Here is a 26,117-nt window from a genome sequence, read left to right as displayed (position 1 = left end):
CTGCACCAGGGGAGGTTTAGGCTGGAGTCAGGCAGAATTTCTTCACTGAGAGGGTGGTCAGGCATTGGGAGGACTACCCAGGGAGCCCCCATCCCTGGAGGTGCTCAAGAAATTGGAGATGGCACTTGGTGCTATGGTTTAGTGACAAGGTGGAGATTGTCCAGAGGATGGACTTGATGATCTCAGACGTTTTTTGCAAACAAAACAATTCTGGGGGTTCTGTGGTCCCTGCAATTAGATCCCCAGAGGGATCCAGGCACAGAAATATAGCACTGGGATCATCAAAGCTTCAAATCCCACTGGCAACTAAAACCTAGAGGTGTCTGAGTTCTCAGCAATACCTTCTCAGAGAGGAAAATCTGTTGCTTCAGAGCGTGCCAGGACAGACAGACAGACAGCAGCCTGGGGCAGGCTGGCCGGAGTTCCGCACTCCAGGCTGAGATGGATGCACGGATCAGGGGATGGAGGGACAGGGACCCGCAGGGGAAGGATAAAAGGCAGGAATGAAGGAGAAAAGGCAGGAATGAAGGAGAAAAGGCAGGAATAGAGGAGAAAAGGCATGAATGAAGGAGAAAAGGCAGGAATAGAGGAGAAAAGGCAGGAATGAAGGAGAAAAGGCAGGAATAGAGGAGAAAAGGCAGGAATAGAGGAGAAAAGGCAGGAATGAAGGAGAAAAGGCAGGAATGAAGGAGAAAAGGCAGGAATGAAGCAGAAAAGGCAGGAATAGAGGAGAAAAGGCAGGAATAGAGGAGAAATGGCAGGAGTGAAGAAGAAATGGCAGGAATGAAGGAGAAAAGGCAGGAATGAAGGAGAAAAGGCAGGAGTGAAGAAGAAATGGCAGGAATAGAGGAGAAAAGGCAGGAATGAAGGAGAAAAGGCAGGAATGAAGGATAAAAGGCAGGAGTGAAGGAGAAAAGGCAGGAATGAAGGAGAAAAGGCAGGAGTGAAGGAGAAATGGCAGGAGTGAAGGAGAAATGGCAGGAGTGAAGGAGAAAAGGCAGGAGTGAAGGAGAAAAGGCAGGAATGAAGGAGAAAAGGCAGGAGTGAAGGAGAAATGGCAGGAGTGAAGGAGAAAAGGCAGGAATGAAGGAGAAAAGGCAGGAATGACGCGGCTGGCGCTCCCCTCTCCTTTATTTAACACTTTATTTGTCACAGTTTATTTGTCCCAGCTCAGCAGCGTGCGCTCCCCTCCCGCCCCATCGCTCCGGACACGAGCATCGCCCCGGGGCTGCTCCAACCCTGGAACTGCCCCTCTGCTCTGTCCCGGGACAGCAAAAGGAGCCGTGCAGAACCCACCCACGGGCCCGGCCCAGGAAGTGACGGCAGCCCGGGCACACCTGAGTCACTCACCTGGGCGGCAGCGGCGGCGCTGCGCTCCGCGGGCCGGGCGGCTCCGGGCACACGGCGCGGCCATGGCGAGGGACACAGCGGGCCACGGCGGCTCCCCCTGGGCCATGGGGCTGCTCAGAACCTTCGAGGAGAGCGAGTTCAGCAGCTGGGAGAAGATCGGCTCCGGGGGGTTCGGGCAGGTGTATAAGGTGCGGCATCTCCACTGGAAGACGTGGCTCGCCATCAAGTGTTCGCCCAGCCTGCATGTGGATGAGAAGTAAGGGGGGAAAAGGGAATGGGGATATTGTGGGGACGAGGGATTATTCCCAAAGAAGCGCTCCGAGCCCTCGGTCACCCCGCGGATGCGCGGCTGGGGAGCTGCGGGGCGAGCGAGCGCTCCCGGTGTGCAGCCCTGCCCGTGTCACAACCAACAGCACGAACCATGAAATACCCCAAATATCCTGAATTTAGGAGTTCCGATGTCCTGCCTGTTCCCTGGGATGCATGAAATATCCCAAATGTCTTGCCTGTTCCCTAGGAACAATGAAATATCCCAAATGTTCTGCGCATTCGCTGGGATGCATGAAATACCCCAAATGTCCTGCATGTTCCCTGGGAATCATGAAATATCCCAAATGTCTTGCGTGTTCCCTGGGATGCGTGAAATATCCCAAATGTGCTGCCTGGTCCCGGGGATGGATGAAATATTCCAAATGTCCTGCCGGTTCTGCCGGTTGGATTCATGGGAATCATGAAATACCCCAAATGTTCTGCGTGTTCCCTAGGAACAATGAAATACCCTAAATGTCCTGCGTATTCCCTGGGATGCATGAAATACCTCAAATGTCCTGGCGGTTCTCTGGCAATCATGAAATATCCCAAGTGTCCTGCGGGTTCCCTGGGAACCATTAAATACCCCAAATGCGTGTTCCCTGGTATGCATGAAATACCCCAAATGTCCTGCGTGTTCCCTGGGCACTATGGAATGCCCCAAATGTCCTGGCAGTTCCCTGGGAACCCTGAACCGCCCCAATGCCCGCCTGTCCCTCGGAGCCATGCGGAAAGCATTCCTGCCCTGCCCGGCTCTGCGTGTGCCGGCTTGCACGGACCCGCTGCGGCCCCAGCAGGCACCGACCGCACCGGGAAGGGAAGGGCAGGAGGATTGGGAATGTGTCTGGGATGCAGGGGCTTGGATAGAGCCAGGTCTGGCTGCCAGGTGCAGGAGTTGTGGCTGATGTGGTTGGGATGCTGGGGTGCGGGCGTGGAGCCGCGGGTTTGGTGTCTTTGGGGCGCTGAAAGGAGTCGGGCTAGGCAATGTGTCCGGCCCCAGGGCAGGGGCAGCGCTTGTCCGTGTGTCTGTCTGCTCAGGATGAGGCCGTGCAGGTGTGTTGTGTGCTGCAGTGCAGGTGAAGGTGCCCCACGGCGGGACTCCCCTGCCCTCTGTCACTCGGTGAGGACGATGGGCTGTGCTGCTCTCACACTGTGATTGCAGAGTCACAGATGGGTTTTGGTTGGGAAAGACCTTACAGCTCATCCCCTGCCATGACCAGGGACACCTTCCACTACCCCAGATTGCTCCAAACCCCATCCAAGGTGCCCCTGAGCACCTCCAGGGACGGGAGCTATGGAGTGCAGGTCTCCTTTCCAGGAGGGGAATTCTGTCAGGTGCAGCTTTAGCAACATCCCTGTGTTTTAGGGACAGTGGTGGCTTCAGCCTCTGTGCACAGGGAGGTGAATACCCCCAAGTCGTGTTCCTGGAGCTTTCCCAGCTCCACTTGATCTCTGGGATCTCCACCAGCTTGCAAGCTGATTCTGCAGTTCAGTTTTTGAGACGTGGGTTGGCTCGGTCACAAAAGGTTTCCTGTTGGTCCCTTTCCTGCTGAAGGAGGGAGATCAGCCAGCCCAAGACTGAAAACCTTTGTAAACCCATCTTCTGCAGGATTTCTCGGGTAGTTGAGCATCTTTTCCAGAATGTGGATTGCTGACTTTGCAGTAGGCATGGCTTGTGAAGTGCAGTAAATGAAATTAAATGTCCTTTGGAGAAGGAGAGTTTACGATAAGCATAGGCTAACTGCTGTCTGTGAATAAAATGGAAAAGACCTTGAACTTGCACAGTGTATTTTATTGTGCTAATGTGCAAGCCCCCTGCTATTAAAACCTTAAAGGAGATTTCAGGTTTGATGCTTATTGATCAAAATAGTACCGTGGCTGATTAATTTTGAAGTTAAGATTAAAACATGTCTGAAAAATAAGCTAGAACTTTTCATTTTTTGTTTACATCTTGAAATTTACTCTGAAAGTTAATTTCCACTCTGAGACAAAGGATGCTGTCACCTATTTTAATATGACTAGTAATTAATTTTATTATTTATTTATTAGTTTAATATTTAATAATTTGTTTTGAGATTTGCTATCAGATCTCTATATTAATATATACCATGTGCAGTAGAGAGCCACCTGTCCCTCCATGGCTGTGAAGTGTGCAAATGCTGGAAGACCATACAAACATGCAGCTCAGTAAGCAAAAAATGCCTTGAGAATTTGGGAACTTTAAGGCCATAGGGCTCCTGCAGCTTCTGATTGATTTTAATAAACCACTCCTTGAAGCACTAATTTATTTTACTGCAGAATCTGTGCTTCAGATGCTTGAGGAGAGCATTGATAAGAAATTGGAGTGTCCCTGCCCTTTGAAAGAGCTGCCCCTGCTAAATACATGTAAACTGATTTTTAAAATATTTTTTTTTAATTTCTCCTTTGATTCCTGGGCTGTTCTATCAAACCCCTTTCAGGAGATGGTTATGCTGAGACTTTTTACCCAAAACTTTTCTAATAAACCTGTGCTATTCAAATGGTGGGGGGCACAGACAGAATCAAACACAGCCTCTTCAGCTGGCAGGTTGCAACAAGCCTGTGTAATTAGATTGTTAATCCAGCAGATTAACTTGACTAGCTGTTTCTTGGAACCCTGTGAAGAGTTAGAAGAATTGCCGGTGGTATCAGAAACATTAAGTGAAAAGCACAGAGGCTTTTTCTGATGTATTTATTTGGTACCACATTAAAACCCCGTTTGTAATGGCTTGGTGGTGGTAATACCCTGTGGAGTCTCTCTTGCCGTGTTTCTGCAGACAGTGAGAGTTTTGGAGTAATTCCCTTGCCAATTATCACATCACAGAGCCAAGTGGCCTCAAGCAGAAGAAAAACTGAATGTAGAGCCAGGAGTGTTTTTTACCTTTAAGCCCAAGCCCTCTCAGACACTCCAGCCGAATTCCATTGCTAACTCCTTATTTGCTCCCACTTTCCTGAGATCTCCTTTCTCTCCTGGGACTCAGGATGCTCTCAGCAGGGGGAAGTTCAAGGTAAATCCAAACTAAAGAATTTTGTGACCAGAAGGGTGGAGGAGCCTCTCCCCCAGGACTTGCAGTGGACGTCTCTTCTCTTTATCGGTGTGGTCTGGAGAAAAACAGTGGCAAAATCAACAAAATCCTTTGTTGATTTCTTCTGCTGCACATAAACGTGCTGGCTGTAAGGTGTAACATTTCCTGGAGGGGGAACTTTACTGGAGGTGTTGGCCATAGGATGACTACAGGCTGTGGAGGTGGAAAAAATTCTTGATTAGGGGAAAAAAAACCAAAAAACAAGCAAAGCCCTACATATTTCTCCTTCTGCACATCCTGGATTTGGGAATGGAGCAGGACTTTGATGTTGAGGAGGTTTTAGAAATGCCTTGCTGGTAGTGGATGCTGCATTTATTTAGGTGAATGAATGTCTCTTCTGTAGGGAGAACCTAAGAGTCACTTTGTTCTCCTTAAAGAGTTGGGGAGAGCCTGGCTGTCCTGTAATCCTCTGCTACCAGAACTGCACAGATCTGTTAGCAGGGCTGATAGCTGTCAACCTGAAAAAAGGGATTTTCTTCCTTTTTCCCCCCCTCCACCCCAATATTCTGCCCTGACCACACAGTGCTTTCTGTCTCATATTCACATTTTTCTCTGCAAGTCAGCAGTGTGGAAATTGTTAAATATGAACCCCGCAGAGCAGAGGCCTCTGTGTGCTCTCCAAACCTCTGCCATGATGCAGGGGAAAGGAATTCTGCGGATATTCAGGGGTGGTGTAATTTGATGGACCCCCATCTGCACCACCAGCACCTTGTGAAGAGGGAGCTGCAATTCCTGACTGCAGAGCAGGGCTGGATCTCCCCTGGCTGCTCTGTGTCTGGAGGTGCCTCACACAAATGGCCCCAATTACAATTTTTTGAGCTTCTCTGGAGCAATTTTTGGGTTTCTCTGGAGCAACTTTTAACTGCTCAGTCTCAGACTGCATTAGGGAAATGCGATGGTGGTGGTGGGGGAATATAAAACTGCAAGGACTGCCTGGTGAGTCTAAGGTTGTAGTTTTACAGCAGTGTTATCTCTAGGGCATGAAGATTGGATCCATGCAAATGCAGGCCCAGCTGTAATTCCTGCTGTTCCTGTGGCAGGGTTTGTGGGACAAGGGCTGGGCCCTGGGGACTGGGGCAGTGGGCAAGAGGAGAGGCCCTTGTGTGTCTGCAGGAGCATCCAAGGAATGCAGCCCTGTCTGTCTGATGTGGAGTGGGAGCAGACAGCTCTTTGGAGGGCTCCCATTCAGGTAATATCTCTAATTGCTTTGAAAGTGACTGATCTGTGCTGACTTTTGGGACAGAGGTGCTCTTTTGGCACTAGACCCAGTGCTGGAGCTCTTGATGTGTGGGCCCCTGTCTCCTGGTAATATTTACAGGAGAAAGTGTGTGCAGCCCATCATTTACATGACCTCAGCTGTCCTGGGTGTAACATTTCTTTTTCTTTTTTTCTTTTTTTTTTTTTTCTTTTTTTTTCTTTTTTTTCTATTTTTCTTTTTTTCTTTTTTCTTTTTTTTCTTTTTTCTTTTTTCTTTTTTTCTTTCTTCCTTTTTCCTTTTTTTCTTTTTCTTTTTTTCTTTTTCCTTTTTTTTCCTTTTTTTTCCTTTTTTCCTTTTTTCCTTTTTTCCTTTTTTCCTTTTTTCCTTTTTTCCTTTTTTCCTTTTTTCCTTTTTTCCTTTTTTCCTTTTTTCCTTTTTTCCTTTTTTCCTTTTTTCCTTTTTTCCTTTTTTCCTTTTTTCCTTTTTTCCTTTTTTTTCCTTTTTTCCTTTTTCTCTCTTTCTTTGCTTTTTTTCTCTTTTTCTTTTTTCTTTTTCCTTCCCCCCTTTTTGTCCATTTTTCATTGTCCATTTTTTCCCCGCCCCTTCTTTTCCCCCTGTTCTCTCTGTTCCCCCCTTCTTTTCCCCCCTTTTCCTTCTTCTTTCCTCCTCTTTCCTCCTTCTTTTCCCTTTTTTCTTTCTCCTTTATTACAATAAAATTAGGATACCTCACTGCAGTGAGAGGTGAGCGGAGACAAGGCTCCTAGAGGTGATAATCCCAATTCTTCACCTGCGTGGGTACAAAATAAAAACCAGGCTTAAACCTACATCTCTGGACTGAGAAACCCCATCAGGAGCTTTGCTTTTCCTTCCCTTTGGATAGCTTGGGATAACTCCTGAGCTCAGAATACCGGAGCAGTCCCATCCCCATCCTTGCTGCATCCTTTGATGCGCGGGATGCGCTCCGGGGGCAGCGCTCAGTGTTGGGGTTCCAGGACTGCCTCGTTCTGTGCCCAGCGCCGGTGGCATCCTCAGGGCGAAGGGAAGGGAGGGGAGAGACCTTTGATCTCTGCCTGCTGCAGGAGATCTTGCCCTAACCAGCTGTTGGTGTTAGTGGCGTTCATGCGAGCGTGCTCCTAATGACTGCCTTGGCTCCCTTTGCTGCTTTTGTCTTTTCTGCTTTCAGAAGGTGACAGGGTCCTTTGGAAAGATGCTTGAAAGCTGTGCCAGGCCTCTGGCTGGTTCAGTTTTGAATGCTCTGGGTATGGAAAATGCTAAGGGTGGTAATTGTTGCATGGGGGCTTTAAACAGGTAAATTACATAGAAGGCACTCACCCCAATGAACTGGATATGGTCCAAGTAGCAATGGAGCTTTTTTTAAAAACCATTATTATTATGAAAGAGAGAATTCTGGTTTTTTTTCTTCTTTCCCTTTCTGCTTTCAGAAGGTGACAGGGGTGCTTTAGAAAGCTGTGCCAGGCCTTTGGCTGGTTGGGTTTTGAATGCTCTGGGTATGGGAAAGTGCTAAGGGTGGTAATTGTTGCATAGGGGCTTTAAACAGGTAAATTACATAGAAGGCGCTTGCCTGTTATTTGGTTAATTCACTCTGGTCCAAGCAGAAATGGAGCTTTCTTTAAAAAAGACGTTATTTTAATGAAACAGAAAATTCTGGATCTGGTCCAAGCAGAAATGGAGTTTTTTAAAAAACATTATTTTGGGTGGTAATTGTTGCATAGGGGCTTCAAAAAGGCAAATTACACAAAGGGCACTCGCCTGTTATTCTGTTAATTCACTCAATGAACTGGGTCTGGTCCAAGCAGAAATGGAGCTTTTTAAAAAAAACCCATTATTTTAATGAAAGAGAGAATTCTGGGTTTTTTTCTTCTTTCCCTTTCTGCTTTCAGAAGGTGACAGGGGTGCTTTGGAAGGCTGTGCCAGGCCTCTGGCTGGTTGGGTTTTGAATGCTCTGGGTATGGGAAAGTGCTAAGGGTGGTAATTGTTGCATGGGGGCTTTAAAAAGGCAAATTACATAGAGGGCACTCACCTGTTATTTTGTTAATTCACTCTGGTCCAAGCAGAAATGGAGCTTTTTAAAAAAAGCCATTATTTTAATGAAACAGAAAATTCAGGTTTTTTAGCAAACGCCCCGTTTCCAGCAGCCAATCTGCACTTTCGGCGATGCTCTCTGAGGCTGTTGCTAGCCTGAGAACATGAGTCTAGTGGCTCTTGTGAGACCTTGGCTGTTGCTGGACTCTTGCCTTGCCTGGGAGGGCTCAGACAGGTATTTTACATCCCTGACTCCAGCTCAGGTGAATTATGCTGGCTCTGCGTGTGGCTTGGGGGCAAGGAGTTGGTTGTGTTATTCATGGGCGCTCCCTTCCAGCGTGCCAAAGAGCAAACTGGGGACTTGTCTGCAAAGGCAATTATTTCACAAGAGAGTTGCTGTAGGGAGCAGCAGGAGCCAACATGGTTAATGGAAAAGATTTCTCTTATCTTTTTTGTTTCTCTCTCTGCGTAACATGATTAATGGAAAATATTTCTCTTTTCTGTTTGTCTCTCTGCATGTATGTCCCTCTTTAAGCCATTTTTCAGCCTGATCTTGCCTCTGAAATGGGTTTGCTGCTCCTGGCTGGGTCCTGGTGGGAAATGTTACCTGCAGCAGGCTGCAGACCACATTGCCAGCCTTGGGGAATGCCCTGCTGCCCAGTCTGATGGCTAAATGACAGCTCCCAAAATCTGAGAGTCCCTCACAGGCTGTGCTTCAGCTTCTCCCAGGTCATCCAGGCATTGGGGGACACATGAGAAGAAAAGTCTCAGCTATGTGCAGGCTGGACTTAGTGATTTCTCCTTTTAGAAGTGCACAATGCCACTAGCTGGGCTTGGATTTGAAATTTTAAAACCAAAACAGTTTTGATTGAGCTGGGGCTCTGCCATGAGGCTCCCACACTGGTAACTGGCATCACTTGTTGGTGGCACACAGTACAAACTTTGTCCCTTTTACTTCAGGTACTGTTGTCCATTAGATAGCTTGCACATCTTTGGGTGCATTGCAGGAGCTGCTGTGTAATAAGAGAGGGTCTGCTCAGGAAATTTTACCTGTCTGACCTCCCTGTGCCCTCTTCTGTGGATCTGTGGCAGCAGCAGTGATGTGTCAGTGCTCAAAGCTCCTCTGGGCAGGGTTCATAATCACTGATAATGCAGTTTTTACAGATTGAAGGGTCTTTAAACCATCAAGTGTGGCCTCTCTTTGTGGGCACAGCCAGCCTGGGGACAGAACCCTTGTGTCCTCTTTCCAACCTGAGGTCCTGTGGGCTGCTGCAGAAGGCTGTGAGTGAGGTGCAGAAGAAAAGCACAGCAATTAAGGGTCCTGCCCTGGGTGGCTGCAGCTGGGACTGAGTAACACTTACCCCAGTGCAGGGTCAGGCTGGAGTGACCTGTAAACAACCCGGGGTGCTCATTACAGCTGCCAGGCCCAGGCCTGTTACATCACTGAAAATGGTGAGCTGGGAGTTTTGGGCACCTGCTGGGGCTGAGTGAGTGCAGTTTTGGATTTGTCAGAGCTGTATTTTTGGGAGGCTTTTGTTGTGTTGTGTCCCCCTGGTTACAGCCAGCAGTTTGCTCCCCTCAATGGTGGGTCCAAGGATTCTTCTCCCATGGTTTGGCTCTGTGAGCACTCAGGATGCACCAGCAGGGCTGCTGAAGAGATGCTGTCTGGCTTCTCTTCTGATTAACACAGCCTTGTGACTCACCAAAAGTTAATTACTTCAGCCCAAGGATCTCCAGCAGTGTAAATCTGGGCTCTAAGTGTATCATCCTCCTTCTGAGCAGCACAGCACCACCATCAGAGCAGGCAGATGGGCTTTGCACTCAGGATATTCACACTGTAGAAGTGTAGGGCTCACCTGTGCTTCTGCAGCTGGGAGCTGCCTACGGTCCTAGCTGAGACAGAGACAATACAAAGCAACACACTCCATTTCCAGAAGGCTTCAAACTGTTTTAAATTTTTATTCTCTTAATTCACTCAATGAACTGGATCTGGTCCAAGCAGAAATTGAGCTTTTTTTAAAAAATATTATTTTAATGAAACAGAAAATTCTGGGTTTTTTTTAGAAAATGCTCCGTTAATTATTAATTTTTATTATAGCGTGCATGCTTTTTGTACATTCTTACAAAACTCATAAGTTTACACTTTACTCATTGCTCATGAGAGACAAACCAAGTGTTCTTTGGAATAGGCAGTTGCAGGTTTCTCTTATTTATCCTTCTTTCTTGGTTTCTATGTCAACAACCTTGGTAGAAAATTCTTTCAGGGGTAAACATGGATCCTCTTATCAAACTTCTCTCTGGCTCACAGAAGTCACTGTAAAACCTCTTCCTTCCACAGCCAACCATTGAAAGCATAAACCCCCAAATCAGTAAATATGGAAATACACCTGGGAAAGATGTTCAGGGGTTCAGGCTGGTGAGATGCAGCAGGGGTCAGCCAGGGGATGATGTGAAAGGTGTGTTGGGTTTTATAAGAAATATTTTGTGCTGTTTGGCCTGAGGAGAAGCTGCTGCTCCATCCTTCACCTCCCTCTCTCTTCCACCCAGGGAGCGCATGGAGTTACTGGAAGAAGCCAGGAAGATGGAAATGGCAAAGTTTCGCTACATCCTCCCTGTCTATGGCATCTGCAGAGAGCCAGTGGGCCTGGTGATGGAATACATGGAGACAGGGTCCCTGGAGAAGCTGCTGGCCTCCGAGCCCCTGCCCTGGGAGCTGCGCTTCCGCATCATCCACGAGACCGCGGTGGGCATGAACTTCCTGCACTGCATGTCCCCTCCCCTGCTCCACCTGGACCTCAAGCCTGCAAACATCCTGCTGGATGCCCACTACCACGTCAAGGTATGCACTGGATGCTCTGTGCCAGGGTGTCCAAGCTTTGGATGGTCCCCCAGGTGCAAAAAGGCTGAGAGAAAGCAGCAGCGTTCCTTTGGAATTAGAGAAATGCTCACTGAGCCAACACCTCTGATTCCCATGTTAAAATCCACCCTGATAGAGCCCTTAAAGAAATGCACCTGGTTTATGCACCATTTTATGCATTTTATTTTAGTACATAAATAGAGGTGTGGTTAGGGAACTTGTGAGAAAACCCCTGAAATTTTAGAAGGATGCAGCTCAGGAACTGCATCTCAGTTCAGGAACTGCATCTCTTAACTGCATTCAGGAACTCTAGCAGGACCCATTAGGTCTCAGAACCACAAATTTCTTTGAGAACAAGGGGGAGAAAAGTGGTGTGAACCTCTAAATCATCTCTGCCACTTCCACAGCTGCTACGATTGCCTTGTTCTGGGTCTTTGTCTGCGCCACTAAATGCACAATCTCATTTACAGCTATAGCCTAGAGAAGCCTTCCCAGAGGCAGCTCATTTCCATTTGCTCAGGGCATGTACAGTGAGGAAGGATCTCTGTCCTGACTGTTCATGCGTGCCACAGGTCACTGAAAGGAATTTCTTTTGTGGCTGTAACAGCATGAAATTATTTTCGTTATCCATTTCCAGAGTAAACAGGCAAACCTGTTAGCCTTCTCTGCTGGAGGTTCTGTGGTCAGCTGGACCAAGGAGGTTGTGCTTGCCTTCTCAACTTTCTTTTTAGAGAGCACAGAGACTGAAATACAATTTTTTTTCCTGTTATATTTTTTTAGTGTTCAATTTTTTTTAGCAGTGCCATAATCTATCTGCTCACGGATCAAGTGCTTTTGGTCTTCCCTGTATCATTCTAAAAATGAAGTTTTCATTAAATAAAGACAGATTTCCTGATGTCATGGTAGGGTTGGAGCCTTAAGAGGTGTGTGCCACTAATGAAGCTGCACTTGTGACGGTCTCAGCTTTTTTACTAGGCCTCTTAGTCATTTATTTCTTAGAAGGATTTTCTTTCTGAGGTAGGAGGCATCTGCAGGTGGTCATGCTATTATGACCATAACATCAGGATTTCAACTGTTGAAAGCCTGTTCTCACACAATAGAGCTGAGAGACCTTTGCTAAGTATTTATTTACTTAAAAGTTCATGCTTGCTTGCATAACTTCTTAAATTCCTGATTCTTGACTCATCCATGAGTCCAGATAGCAAGGCTCTGTTTTTCTCACTGTTTCAGGAGGTTGAAGTGCCTGATGCATGGCCCATATCTGGGTGGTGATGTAACACGAGGGGGCAAAGTGCAAGATGTACAAAAATAGAAAAGTCCCTGGTGAAGTCATTGCTGACAACACTGATGTGCTTCTGTACAAAACACATCAGTGTCTTCAGTTCCTTTCCATGGAGTCCAGAATGGAATGGTCTAATCCAAACCTTTTCCAGCCAGCAGTCTTTTACACCCACAGGCATCTTGGAGAGCCCTCCAAGAAGCAGAGCAGGCACAGGAACCCATATGCAGAATGAGAGATGAACATATTCTGTGAGGCGCCTTCCCTTTAAAAATGTGGCCCCGAACCTTCTCTTTGTGTGACCTGAAATTTACAATTAAATTTCAGACCCTGCAGCTTGATTTAATGTGCATTTTCTTGCTGGAAGGCTAATGGGAGCTGCTGATTGAAGTGTTTTTAAGTGTCAGCATTAATTTAGTATGTGACCTGTCCCTAATAGAATCCTAAGGTGAGCGAAGAGACGTTGCAGACTGCAAAAGAAGAGTTTGTAGGTAGGGAGGACTTTTACAAACTGTTTGCCCTTGAGCCAGGAAGCAGTCAGTCTTCCAGAGGAGAGCCCTGGAAATGCTGCTGTGCCATGCTGCAGTTAAATGCAAACACACCCTGCTCCTTTTACGAGTGCTGTGCTCACTGCAAAGCCCTGAGTGAGGCTGGTGACTCAGGCAGTGCTGCTGAGCACAACTTATCATCAAGTGGGTGCCTCCATATCATAAAGCCTGGCCATTACATAAGCCTGGGCTGAATTGGGAGGATAATTAGGAGGATGCGCAGGGATATAGATAGACAGATATTGACTTTACCAAAGGCACATTGGGGGATTCCCTGGTGATTTTTTAAGTGTTTGTGTGTAAAGTGTAGAGAGAAAGGTTTGCTGGTTTTTGGAAGGTGCACACATCCATCCTCCCTTGTGAGTTCATGCTGGGAGCTCCCTTCCCTGCCATGTCCTGCTCCATCTTGTTTGCTTAAACACTGTGCTTTCCTTGGCAGGATTATTCCATACCCAGGCAGGCTTTGTTGTCCTCCATGCCAGCCTTTTTCTCTTATTTGTACCACCAAGATCCTCCCTTTCTCCAGTCTTCCTCATATCCAGTCTTCCGCATATCCCATCTTCCAATATTTACATGCTGACATCTATTTCTTTGCTCACCCACATCTTTTGAGCTCACTCCTCAGCTCTGCTGCCCTCCACACACACTCTGGATGTGTCCCCTGAGCTGCTGTGATGTGGCAATCGCTGGCACGGGGGAAGCAATGCCACATTCCAGCGCTGCCCTCGTGGGCTGGGAGTTTGCTCCTTCCCTGCTGCAATGTGATCTCTCTGCTGGGCCCTGGGTGGAGAATAAACACCTCCACCACGTGCAGAAATCTCATGCCCAGCTTGTTGCCAGCTGCCATGCCCTCGTGATCTCTGTTGCTGCTTCACAGCTCTCCTGTCTTCCAAAATCTCGTGGTCAAGAGTGTTACTTTTTATTCAGGTGTTAAAAATTAAGCCAACCTGCAGCTTAATACTTTTGGGGGAAAACCTTATTTTTAAGCTCTTGTTTCTCTCACTATCCAGCCTGGGTTTTTAGAGATAAGTCTGACCAGCTGTTTTTCACCTCCTACATTTTGGTTTTAAGGAACTTGAAGGAGAATGAGCTGCTGTCAGCTGTGCACTGGTTTAAGCTCTCTGTAGTTGCTTTTCTTCCCCTCCCCAGTTCTCCAGTTTAAACCAATGTGAAATTTGCTGCTGTGTTGTATACTGTGCTGATGGTGCTGCCTCTGTGGTCTTCACTTTGATTTGCTTCAGCTGCAAAATTTCTGAGAATGGAGTTAGAAGCAGCCTAGTCTGATGGCAAATTTCATGATCAGAAATCTTCTTCATGTAGGTTGTTAACTGTAGGTCCAAGCAATACCCAGAGGCTGCCTGATGTAGGTGGCACAGCCACTTTATCAGCTGCAATTGCTCTCCTGTTATTACAGATGAGGAGAGCCTTTGTTTTGTGTGTCCCTTCTGCTTGTTTCCTACCCTTCCTGATCAAGGTTTCCATGCAGGGCTGTTGTTGCATGGCTCTTTAATCCCAACCAACAAAGCTGGTTTGCACCTTGATCAATTCTCTGATCGATCTGATTGTGGTGGTAGGGGAGGGAACAAAACCATCCCTATTACAGTAATGCAGATTCAGAGTGGATTAAAATGGGTGTTTGGCTTTGGGTTGTTTGTGGTGCTTCTGAAAAGAGCATTACAAATGTCCCACCTGAAACTGGTTTGGAGGAGTTAAAAGTTTCAGGGAAGGTTGGAAAAGGATGGAAATACAATCTGTTTCAAAAAAGTTTATTTTAGAAGCTAACTGAAGTGCATTCATGAAAAAACCCTATTCATAAAGATATAGGTTTGAAGCACACATTGTGTTGGTATTTGGAATTCATTTTTAGTCATAATTTTTAGTAGTCCAAATCTGTGACCCGTGCTAATTTCTTTAAAATTTCAGGCATTTTCAAAGAATAAAAAAATGTAACAGCTTTTCCCCCTATCCCCACAAAAAACGAACAAAGGAAACATCCATCCCCTGCCACCAGACGCCCTAATACCCCACAGACAAATGTGGGGGCATTCTCAATATCCAAGTGCAGAGGCTTTGTACAGAGACAAATACTGCATGTTGGAGCACAGATTAGAAATTAATCCAGTAGATTTGATGCAGAAAACCTTTTGGTGAACTCTGTCCCTGAGTCCATTGCAGTGGGTACTTGAGTTTTCCTTGCAGAAAAATGACATAAAACATCAGGAGCGAAGTGCACAGTTCAGGACATCAGGAGGTGAGAGCAGAGTTCAGGTCAGCCTGTCAGGAAAAAAAAGCACTTTCCAAGCACTCATTTTATTCCTGGGAGCTAGATCCTTGCAGTGCTTGACTGTAGTAGCTGTTGTGGTTATGTGAGTGTTTCTTCTAGTTTCCAAAAAAAAAAAAAAAAATTACAAAATAGAAAAAAATTACAAAAAGCATCTAAAACTTTGCAAGTGAGTATTTTTGTAGGAACTAGTACGGAAAGATCCACGAATGGCAGAAGCAGAGAAAGTCTTGCGTGCATTGAGTTAAAAATCAAACCAAACTAAAAATAAAAACAAATAAATAGAAATCTTCAGATCTCGGAGCCCTTCAGTAGAGCGAGCGTTGCTGGAAGTGGGCAGGAGAACACGTGCAGCTCCTGTCCCTGCTTGGTGCTCACGTGTTGGCTCTCATGCAGCCCTTGGAGGAGCAGAGCTGCCTGAACATGAACAGCCCAGAGCCTGCGTGGGCTCTGGCCAAGGCTCCTTCCCCTTCTCCCAGCTCCCGCCGTGGGTTTTGTGTGGAGCCTCCGTGTCTCCCCTGCTGCTGCCACATGTGCTTTTGATGGGACCCACCTGAAATCACTGATGTTGGTGCCTCAGGTTTTAGGTTTTATATGTTTCAGATTCTGCTGCTTTAGTGTGTGGGTCTGGGCTTCGTATAAGGGAATGGTGAGCTCTGTGCACAGAGCAGGGAGACAAAACAATTCCTGCTCCAGCTGGGCACCAAGGACAAATGATACAAATTTCAGACCCAAGAGCATAAACTATGTAGACCCAAAATAGAAAAACAAGCAGGATGGGACTGCATAACCTAAAGCTGGAATTGGACAATGAATTTCAAGATGCAAATGGAGCAGAACTGATCCAAGGGAGAGACCCTGTGCCCAGTTGTGCATTTTGGGACCATTTTGGTTCATTCTGGGTTTCTTTTGTGACCATTTTGGTTCATCTTGGGTGCAGCCCTGGCTGGGCTCTTGTGCTGCTCAAGGTGTATCCATTGAGGAAATCCTTTTAATAAATCCCTGTTTTATTCTTTCGTTCTGTCCAGTCTCTGTTCTAGGTCAGCCTACACAAGGCATCAACATGAGGAGTGAGACTGTGGATTCCCTTGGAATTTAGGGGAAGGGCAGAGCCTGGGGTGGGCTGTAGGGACCAGCAAGGATGTGGAGGAAGGAGTGGGGAAGGGTGCTCCACTTTCAGTGCCTCCCCCAGCCAGGGAGTTGCAGAACAAGGTGCCTGGCAAGCAATTTAAAGGCAAACCAGGCGAGCTAAATGGCTGCATCTTCCACCCACTGCACAGTTCCCACTGGTGTTTAAAGAGCCTGCATGACTAAATACACCCCATGTAGTGTGGAAAATTCGCCCTAGAGGAACTAATAAAAGCCACAAAAAGCTGTCTGCAGAATGTTGCCGTTTTGTTGCAGCCTGCAAGATAACAATTCCTCAATTTCCAGTGCTTTCTCCTGCAGAATTTGGTATGATTGAAGCCCAGCTGTACAGGTGATTACTGATATAACACCCAGCCCTTCACACTAGGTAGGGACAGATCCACAAGGTGAAGATTTTGCTAGCCCAGGGAGGGTGTATGCTATGTACCTTAGCTGTTTCTTAGTTTGTAGAGTGATTTTTTCCTGTCTGGAGTGCGCAGCTCTGCCTTAGCCCCCAGCCTTAGATTCACACCGTAGCTGGTGGCTCCAAACACAGGAGTGTCACCCTGCTGTCTGCATTTCATCTTCATTTCTTAACTCAGGCAGTAGGAAACACGCCATTGTTTAGACAAAGAGGGAGGTGTGTGGCTTTAATTATGCCTGGATTTCTTGAGGTGTACACAAGCCTGTGCCTCACGTTAATCAAAGGAGAGCAGCGCTTCGGATCCGTTCAGACTTGCAGGGTTCAGTTCATTTATGAACCTGACACCACAGCCTGCTGTGATGCTGGGCTTGGGCTTTTGTTCTCCTGTGGAGCACCAAGTGCCCCAGACTCGTGCAGGATTTCCTGTGGTGGTCAATTTGGCTCTTTCCAGGGTGACCTGGTGTGTGGACAAGGTTTCTTGCTGCTTTCCTGGGCTCTAATGCTTGGCTTAGTGAGAAATCCAGCAACCCCTCTCTTGAGAGTGTAGCTCCACAAGGATGAAAAACTATTCCTCCAAATAATTTTGTTTGTTTTTTTTTTTTTTTTTTTTTACCCCTTTTCTTTTTTTTTCCTGTATGTGGTTTTTTTTTTTTTTGTTCTCAAGTCATTCCCACATTACCCTACAGATTAAAGAGGGACAACAGGCTGGACATACCTGTGTTTTACGGTGCAGGACTTTTCCAGCTCCTCAGAATTCCTCTGCTGAGCTCTTTGTCCATGGGAGAAGTTCTTGCTGAAGCTGTGTGGGTTGCTTTGTTTGTTTTATGGCATAGGGAGATTCCTTGCTTGGCTGTGTAATGCGCCTGTTCTCCAGGAGGCTGAAGCTGGCAGCAGTTTTCTCCCTTTCCAGTAATGGACACATGTTACAACTGGTTTTGTGGTATCTTTAGAGAGAAACTTCTCAAAGTGTGCCTATTAAAAAAAAAAACAAAAAAACAAAGCTTTTTTTTTAATTATGCTTGTTGTTTTGAGGGAAAACTTTCTCAAAGGAGAAGCTCTGAAGATCAAAAGGGGAATGAGTCATTGAAAAACCTGAGTATTTATTAGATAAAAGGAATGTATAAGTTAGGGGGGGGGGGAGTCTTATCTGACATGTAGACAAAAATCAGTGGGCTCAGTGGTCCAAAAAGACTTGACTTTTCTTGAAATTACCACTTGGCATAATAGACATTTTTGTCCAGTGGGAAATAAGTAAGACAAAGGAAATTCCTGCCCTATCTGTTTGCTCGATGATTGGTATGCCTTTGAGAGCAAATGAATGCATATTTGCCTGACACTTCAAATTAAAGTGGAGGTGTGTCCTTTTTATAAACTTGCTGTCACTTGTTGTGCTCATTTCAGCTGTGCTCCCTGCGTCACTGCACCAACTTGCTGTATCTCCTGGCTGCCAAAAAGAGTTCCCAGTGTGGCTTTTTGGTGTGTGTGTGTTTCCATTTCGGTTTTTGTAGCACTTGGTGGCTCTGCTGTTGGGCTTGGTGCTCATTGGCATGGTCAGTGTAGCAGGGATACCTGAAAGGGTGATTCTCCAGAGTTCATTGCAGAGCCAGACATTTAAACACCTCATAGATTGTGAGGTTATGTAGGGAAAGGGGGTGGCAGGGCCAATAATTACATTAAAGTCGTTTGCAGTAGCTAAATTCGACTGGTTTAAATTACAATAAATTGTCTTGACTGTTTGTTGTGTTTGCTGTGTAATGGGCTGGCATGCTGCTGCTTGCAAGAACTGCTTGCCTTTATTTTTTTTTTCTTCCTTTAGCTTAACCATAAAGAAAAGCCTACCATAGCATTATGCTTCCAGAGATGTTTTATTGGCTTAATATTTCTGAACAGCCCTTCACTGTATTTGTTGGGTGATCCTGTTGCATCTGTTGTTCTGTGCAGAAAATATTTTGTGAACACCTTGAAAGGTTGATGGTACCATGCACTTTTCTCACCTTCTTCCTCCTCCTTTTTTTTTTTTTTTCCTTCAGATTTCTGACTTTGGGCTTGCAAAGTGCAATGGCTTGTCTCATTCCCATGACATCAGCATGGATGGCTTGTGTGGCACCATTGCCTATCTGCCTCCAGAGCGCATCAAGGAGAAAAACAGGTGTTTTGACACCAAACATGATGTGTACAGGTTAGTGAACTATGAAAACACCTAAATGCTATTTTAGTAACCCTGTAAAATAAGCCTTTTTTTAAAGCATGAAACCCCTAAATCCAATTTGAGCCTTGTCTTGAAATGTGTCACATTTGCTTTGGGTTTTGCAAAGTCTTTGTAAGGTAGAGGCCTTTTAAAAACTGCAGGTAATCCTGGGTCTTGAAATCATTTGTTGGCAGTGGGAGGCACTCTGCCCACCTTTAATTTCCCTTCTAAAGGTACATCCTGACCTACTTTTTGAGTCTGTGGCAAAATTCTGAGTTATCTTCTGTGGATTTCACCACTAGGTCTTTGGCTCTTCTTTCATGGCAAGATTTTTAGGAAAAGGAAATCACAGCTTTAGATTAAAAAGATATCTCTTCTTCTAAATTAAATTGATTTAAGTCATCTTGCAGGGCAGAAGCATTAAATTAAACCCACTGTAATGCTTTCTCTGACTTTGTCAGGGTGGATGTGGAGTGGTTGGCAGCCTCCAGCAAGTCCCTGTGTTTGCTGCCTTAGGTTCCTCCCTGCCAAAGCCAGACTTTGAAATCATGGTTCTTAGCTTCATTCCTCTGTGTGTGTGTTCATCAGCTGAATTAGGTGCAAAAGTGGAGGGATAAGGAAAATAAATTACACTTTGGTGAGGTTTTCTTAGTTAAAAGATTTTCTAGATTTATTTTTACCTTTTAAAAATTTTTTTGATAGCTTTTCCATCGTGGTTTGGGGAGTTCTTACACAGAAGAAGCCTTTTGCAGGTAAGTTATGAGTTATCATGGATTTTTTTCCCCCTTTTTCCCATTGATAAGCACACTTCTTGCCCCACCAGCCCCAGATTTTTGTGCATGACCTCCAAATTCTGACAGTCCTGTGTGGCAGAGACTTTAAAGCTCTCAAATTCTGATCACAAGTTTGAGTCCTCCTTTGTCCTGTGTCATGAAAACAGAACCTGTATTGCTGCAGGGACCCTTGTCTGCACATTTCTGCTGGGGTTTGCTGCACAGCTTCAGATCAGTGTGTGGCAAAGCCACCTTGGCAGGCAGCTCTGCTGTTGTTCAGAGGCAGCTCCTCTGTAGAGAGGTTCTGTAGTTTATTTGTAGATTGTGGGTACAGATTTGTTCCTTAAAAAAAAAAAAAGGAAAAAAAAAAGAAAAGCTGTCTGTGAGAATAAGCCTTGTTCCACCCTGCAGTAAATGCACCTCAAGAGGCAGCTGTTTATTCTTTATGACTTTCCTGTGTCTGTGACTGGCCTATGTATAGCAAACATGTCCCAGCAAGTTCCAGTCTACTATTGGTTTTTCTCCCAGTGAGGGATTCCTTTTAGCCCAGTGATTGATTTACAGTCAGGAGCTGCATAGCTGCACCTCTTGATTTGTGTTCTTCCTTCACCTTTATGAATAGTTCAGGTACCTGGTCTAAATAAAACCTGAGGTTCTGTTTTCTTACAGCAGATATGGAAATCCAAAGAGAAGTAGCAAAGAACTGTTTGAGGTTTTTTTTCTTTCCTTTTGTTCTTTTTCTTTAATGGTTGGAAAAAGAACACTCACTGAAAATTGTTTCTTTAAACGATAAATGAGAATCAGATGTTACTACATTAAAAATATCTTGTTGGAGAAGACAACCAAAATTTTTCCCCTATTGATAAGAAATCTAGAAAGAAAAGTGTGAAAACAAATTTTCAGCTTAATGCACTCTGAATGCTCTTGGAAAAAAGAGAAGTTATTCCTTTTGCTGGGCCATCTAAATCTGTGTGCTTTTGCTTTGCAGAGGAAAACAACATTTTACATATTATGGTAAAAGTAGTTAAAGGGCACCGCCCAGAGCTACCTGCTGTTTCCAAATCCAGACCTCAGTCATGTAATAACTTGATCAAACTGATGCAAAAATGTTGGCAAGATGATCCTGGTGAGCGGCCAACATTTCAAGGTAAGATTTCCTCTTAACTTGGCTGCCCATTTATTCTGCTGTGAGTCACATTATTGCTCAGGACTCTGCTAATCCTTGGGGTAAAGGCTGAGAAGCTCTGTGACAGAGTAAATAGAGCACATTGTGTGGTGGAGACAATGATACAGACCACTTACTCATTTGTGGAGGAAGGGATTATCTGAGGACATGTCTGACCATGATGGTGTTATGTAAACACGCCAGGAATAACCCTTGTACTGAGCCATTGGTCCATTGAGCCAGAAATGATGTTTATTTCTGATAGTGAGTGTCAGGACATATGCCAAGCTGGAGCTGGTGTGGTTTGCAGTGTACCAAAGCATTGAAGGAACTGGCTCTTGAAATCTGTACATTGAGAAACGGAATTATTTTCTTGTATTGAAACAGTTTGTACAGTCACTTCTCTGCCAGTAAAAGGTCTGAACTTGTCCAAAGCACCTGTTATGAATTCAAGTGTGCAGAGGGATGTAGCTTCATTTAGAAGAATGGGAGAGATTTGCCTCTTCCCTCTCCTTCTCAAACAAGGAATGAGGACTGAAGGGATGAGGAATTCCATCTTTAAAAAAAAATCTAAATCTGCCAGTAGTACAGTGGTTCCTATTTCCCAGTCCTGCACTGTGGGCCCTGTGTAACACCAGCCTGGTGTGACTGAAAATGAATTGTTTGGGCAGCCCTGTGTGCCCTTGGCTTGGCTGCAGGCTTGTGCCCACTGGAATGGTCAGCACTGGAGTTCTTCTCCCTCAGCAGCTCAGAGATTTTAAGTTCAGTTGATAGAGAAAGGCAGCAGGGTATCTCAGAAACTCTCCTCCTGAAAAAACCAAGCATTAAAACCTTCTCTTGTTTTCTTTAAAGAAATCACTTCAGAAACAGAGGCCCTTTGTGAAAAACCAGAAGATGACACAAAAGAGATGATAACTCAGGACCTGGACACCAAGAATGCCCCAGAGCAGCAGCCTGAGGTATTTTCTCTTTCACTTCTTGTTCAAACTTGTAGGGTTTTGGGAGGAACAGGCTCCTTTATGACCTGGAAGGTTCCAAGCAACCTTCTTTTTGCTGCTTTTGAGCACCACCTTGACCGATAGAAGTGGGTCTTGGTGAGGGACTGGGATGCACAAATGACAGCAGGGGCATGGACCAGCTCAGGAAAACCTCAGGACAGAACCAGATGACAAGTGCATCTTGTTCCGTGGAGGGAGAGCAGGACAGTTAGGAAATAAAGGCTGGAACTGTGTGGGTGTGACTGATCTTAAAAACCATCATAGACAGAGGAGCCACAAGGTTTTAGTGGCTCTGTGAGTACTGATGGAAACTGCCCTCTGCTTCTGAAAAAATTCAGCGACTTTATTCATAGATTTCATTTAATACAGTGCTTAAATGCTACCTGCAAACTAACAAATTTATGCTTCTTCTGTAGGGCCTTGTGCTCAGTTTTATTTGCTGACCTTTCTAAAATGCTTGTGTGCTTCTCTTGAAGGGGATTTGTGCACTATCCCAGAAGAAACAGGAGCCTGCTTTACCATCAGTTAAGGATTACAGTCTCTCAGAGTTGTTGTCCCAGTTGGATTCGGGGATTTCACAGACTATGGAAGGCCCTGAGGAGCTCAGCCGCAGCTCTTCTGAGTCCAAACTTGCCTCCAGTGACAAGAGGCTTTCAGGAGTTTCATCTGTAGATTCAGCTTTCTCATCCAGAGGATCCCTTTCCCTTTCCTTTGAACGGGAGAGTTCAGGTAATGGTCAGGTTTTCCTTTGTAGTTGTTTGGATTGGGGCATGGGAGTCAATGGGTTGGAGAGTAGAATAACATTCTGGAAATTACTGTTAGCCTTGCTTTCTCTTGCTGTCAGCACTACAAATTTGTTTACTGGAGGTAGTTATTTAAAAGGAAAAAAATAAAAACAAAACAAAAAAACCCTATGTGGTTCCCAAACATGATCTAATGAGAAATAATAAATCTCATTTAGTTTTGTAAAGGAGTAAACTCCCATTAAAGCAATTACTGAATCAGTCATGTAGAGGTTGGTTGGAAGGGAGGTCACTACTAGTCCAGCATCCTGCTTGACATGGGATTAAAGCCACTGCCCAGTCAGGTCAGCTGAGCTTGTGGCTTTTTCAGTTATACTAAGCCTAAACCTCAAGACTTTAGTTTTTGAGAGGACTCAAGCCACCTTCTCAGCAGCCCCTGGGGCCATTGTGATAAAGACCCCCTCACTTTTATTTTTCATTCCAGGGCTGCAAACCCCAGACATCTGTTTTCCTGCTAGGTAAACAGTGGTTAGAGCAGGGAGATGAACCACAACATCCTTTGGTCTTCATGCCACAACAAAGGGAGTTAGTGGGGGCCCAAATCCGACCCGAAAATGTTCTGGGACTCCTGTGAGCAAGGGGTATGAATTGCTGTGCAGGCAGCTCATTGCTGGGGAGGTATAGTTTGATGGGTGTCAGAATTGTGGTGTTGTCCTTTCTATAGAATCTTAGAACAGTTTGGGTTGGAATGGACATTTAATGAGCATGGACATCTTCAAATAGCTCAAGCTGAATGTGTTCAGGGACGGGAAATCCACCACCTCTCTGGGCTCTGGGCAACCTGTTCCACTGTTCCACCACCATGGTAAAAATGGTAATCATGGTAAAATGTTTTTCATGGTAAAAAAATTTTCTTCCTTGTATCCATTTAGATATTGGTACCACAGACATACAGAAGAGGAAGCTAACGGAGGCGATTTTATCCGGAGATACCAGCAAGCTGATGAAGATCCTCCAGCCTCAAGATGTTGATATTGTTTTAGATGGGAACTCCAGCCTTCTGCACTTGGCTGTTGAAGCAGGTCAAGAAGAATGTGTCAAATGGCTCCTGCTGTACAACGCCAACCCTAACCTCACCAACAAGAAAGGGTCCACCCCTCTTCACATAGCCATCGAGAAGAAATTCAAAAGCATCGTGGAACTGATTATGGCCAGGAAAATCAACGTCAATGCCAAAGACGAGGACCAGTGGACGGCTCTCCACTTTGCTGCCCACAACGGGGATGACTTCAGCACCAAAATGCTGCTTGACAAGAACGCATCCTTGAACGAGGTGGATTTTGAGGGCAGAGCCCCCATCCACATAGCCTGCCAGTACGGCCAGGAGAACATCGTGCGCATCCTGCTGAGGAGAGGCGTCAACGTCAACATCAAGGGCAAGGACGACTGGGTGCCCCTTCACTACGCCGCCTGGCAGGGCCACCTGCCCATCGTGAAGCTGCTGGCCAAGCAGCGCGGTGCTGACGTCAACGTGCAGACCGTGGATGGGAGGACCTCGCTGCACCTGGCCGCCCAGCGGGGTCACTACCGCGTGGCCCGGCTCCTCATCGACCTGGAGTCGGACGTCAACGTGCGCAATGGGCTCCTGCAGACTGCTCTGCACATCGCCGCTGAGACCGGCCACACCAGCACCTCCAGGCTGCTCCTCAAGCACGGGGCAGACATGGAGGCTGCCACGGCTGAGGGATACACGGCCCTGCACTTGGCGTCGCGCAGCGGCCACTTGGCCACAACGAAGCTGCTGATGGATGAGAGGGCCAGCGTGCTAGCCAGAGGGCCTTTAAACAGGACAGCGCTGCACCTTGCCGCGGAAAATGGGCACTCTGAGGTGGTGGAAGAACTTGTCAGTGCGGAGAATATCGATATTTCTGACAGCGAGGGGTTCACGGCTCTGCACCTGGCTGCGCGAGGGGGGCACGCCAAAGCAGTGGAGGTTCTCCTCAAGCACGGGGCCCACACTGACATGCCGAGACCCAAGGGTCAGGCCCCGCTCCCTCCTGCTCAGCACAGCAGGAATAACTCACTTACGGTGTTGTTAAGTGACACTTAAGCCAAAGGTGCCCAGTGGTGCTTTTTGACTTGGTGTGAGGAGGCTGCTGGAGCTCAGGGCCTTCTCCAGCTGTGCAGGGAAGCGCTCACCAGCGGTGGCAGATGATGGACTGAGGTGTTTGAGTGGAACTGAGGCCAGGTGCTGCAATCTACCATGGTCTGTCACTCATTTCATGCCTGCCCAACCTGCCTGGATCCGGACATTCCCCTCCCCAAGGACGTTGTGAGAGAAGGATGCAACTTGTGTGCTCTCCCTGCCTTTTTTTTTTTTCTTATGTGCCAAACTAATTTAAGAACTAACATTATGCTTTTTTTTATTTTCATCAAAGCAAAAAGAAAAAAAAAGATGGCATAGATTTGTGGTTCATTATTTTCATCAAAGTAAAAAGAAAAAAAAAAGATGGCATAGATTTGTGGTTCATTGATATTTTGGGCTGAAAGCCACCAGTGTAGAATAAGCACAACAGCAGTCTGCTGGAAAATAATGCAGGAGTTGAGGAAAGGGCTGTTTAAGGTACAGTTAATCACATTTCTGCTACGTTTTTTAATGGAGACATTGATTACAGATTTCCACATACTCAAAGTTTACGAGGCAGACTTAGTAACAAGGCAGGATTAAAAAAAAAATTAAGCAGAAGTAAAAGCTTAACACTGCTGTCTTCATGTACAGTACTCCCTTGTAAGTATCCTGAGATCAGTAAACTGGATTAGGTGCTTAGTGGTTTGTCTTAAATGAGCAAGTAAAGAGCTGAAATTCGTACTGGACTGGAACTGGATGGTCTGTTCTAACACCATTGTACCAATTTGTAAAACACTGTTTGGAGAGGCTGATGATAGAATTGATATACTGTGTATATAGGATTTCTACCTGTTGTATGCTTTTTTCTACTGAAGAAAATAGATTGCTTAGAGTGGGTATGTTTTAATACACCTTTTAATTTCACTCTTTTCGAAGTACAAATGTGGCCTGTTATTAATAAAAAAACTGTGTTCCACAACTTGTCTGTATTTTGGAGTCGATAAAGCAACTGAAAACCCACTGACCAACAACAGCAGAACAAAACTATCATGTGTTTAGTGATGATAGAATGGGTTAGAAGGGACCTTAAAGACCCCCTGATCTGAGCAGGGACACCTTCCACTAGATCAGGCTGCTCAGAGCTCCATCCTGCCTTGTCTTGAATCATGCTGAAGCCCAAACTGTTGACATGTAAGGCTGCCCTCGGTTTTACATTCCCTACAGCTTTACAGAAAGCCAGGAGCTTGCAGGAATGGGAGGTGTTTGTTATTTACAGAACAAAATTGTAGAATAAAGCCTCACCTAACCTAATCTTTATGCATGCAACAGATTGATGTACAACTGGGATGGTTTCCTCTTATGCTGTAGCTGTTAGTGGGAAATGAAATGGTATTAAAAAGTAGATGGTGAAGCCACCCTCATGCCACTACATGGAGGTTACAAAGCAGTGCCACTCTTGGCAGAGCACGGCAGTCCCAGCAAGCTCCTAAAGGTACTGACAGTGGAACTTCTCACTCAACAAACAACTGTCATCTTCCTGCTTCCTTCCACTTCTTTGGAGACCAGTAAGGTGGCCATGTTTCATTAAGCTGTGCTTAATC

General features: G+C 45.8%; 1 protein-coding gene across 1 annotated transcript; it reads left to right on the top strand.

Annotated features, from left to right (window-relative positions):
* The first annotated feature begins 1,095 nt into the window (after positions 1–1,095).
* Positions 1,096–25,612, top strand: RIPK4 (receptor interacting serine/threonine kinase 4). The gene is made up of 8 exons (XM_074534143.1): positions 1,096–1,606; positions 10,552–10,843; positions 18,552–18,700; positions 19,412–19,461; positions 20,471–20,629; positions 21,500–21,606; positions 22,122–22,374; positions 23,321–25,612. Exons 1-8 carry the CDS (start codon positions 1,104–1,106, stop codon positions 24,496–24,498), a joined length of 2,691 nt encoding a protein of 896 aa, XP_074390244.1. The 5' UTR covers positions 1,096–1,103; the 3' UTR covers positions 24,499–25,612.
* The last annotated feature ends 505 nt before the right edge of the window (positions 25,613–26,117 follow it).

The sequence above is a fragment of the Zonotrichia albicollis genome, chromosome 2 (assembly GCF_047830755.1).
Source record: "Zonotrichia albicollis isolate bZonAlb1 chromosome 2, bZonAlb1.hap1, whole genome shotgun sequence".
Classification (NCBI taxonomy): Eukaryota; Metazoa; Chordata; class Aves; order Passeriformes; family Passerellidae; genus Zonotrichia; species Zonotrichia albicollis.
The sequence above is the reverse complement of the archived record's forward strand: the minus strand, read 5'-3'. Positions and strand labels throughout refer to the sequence as shown.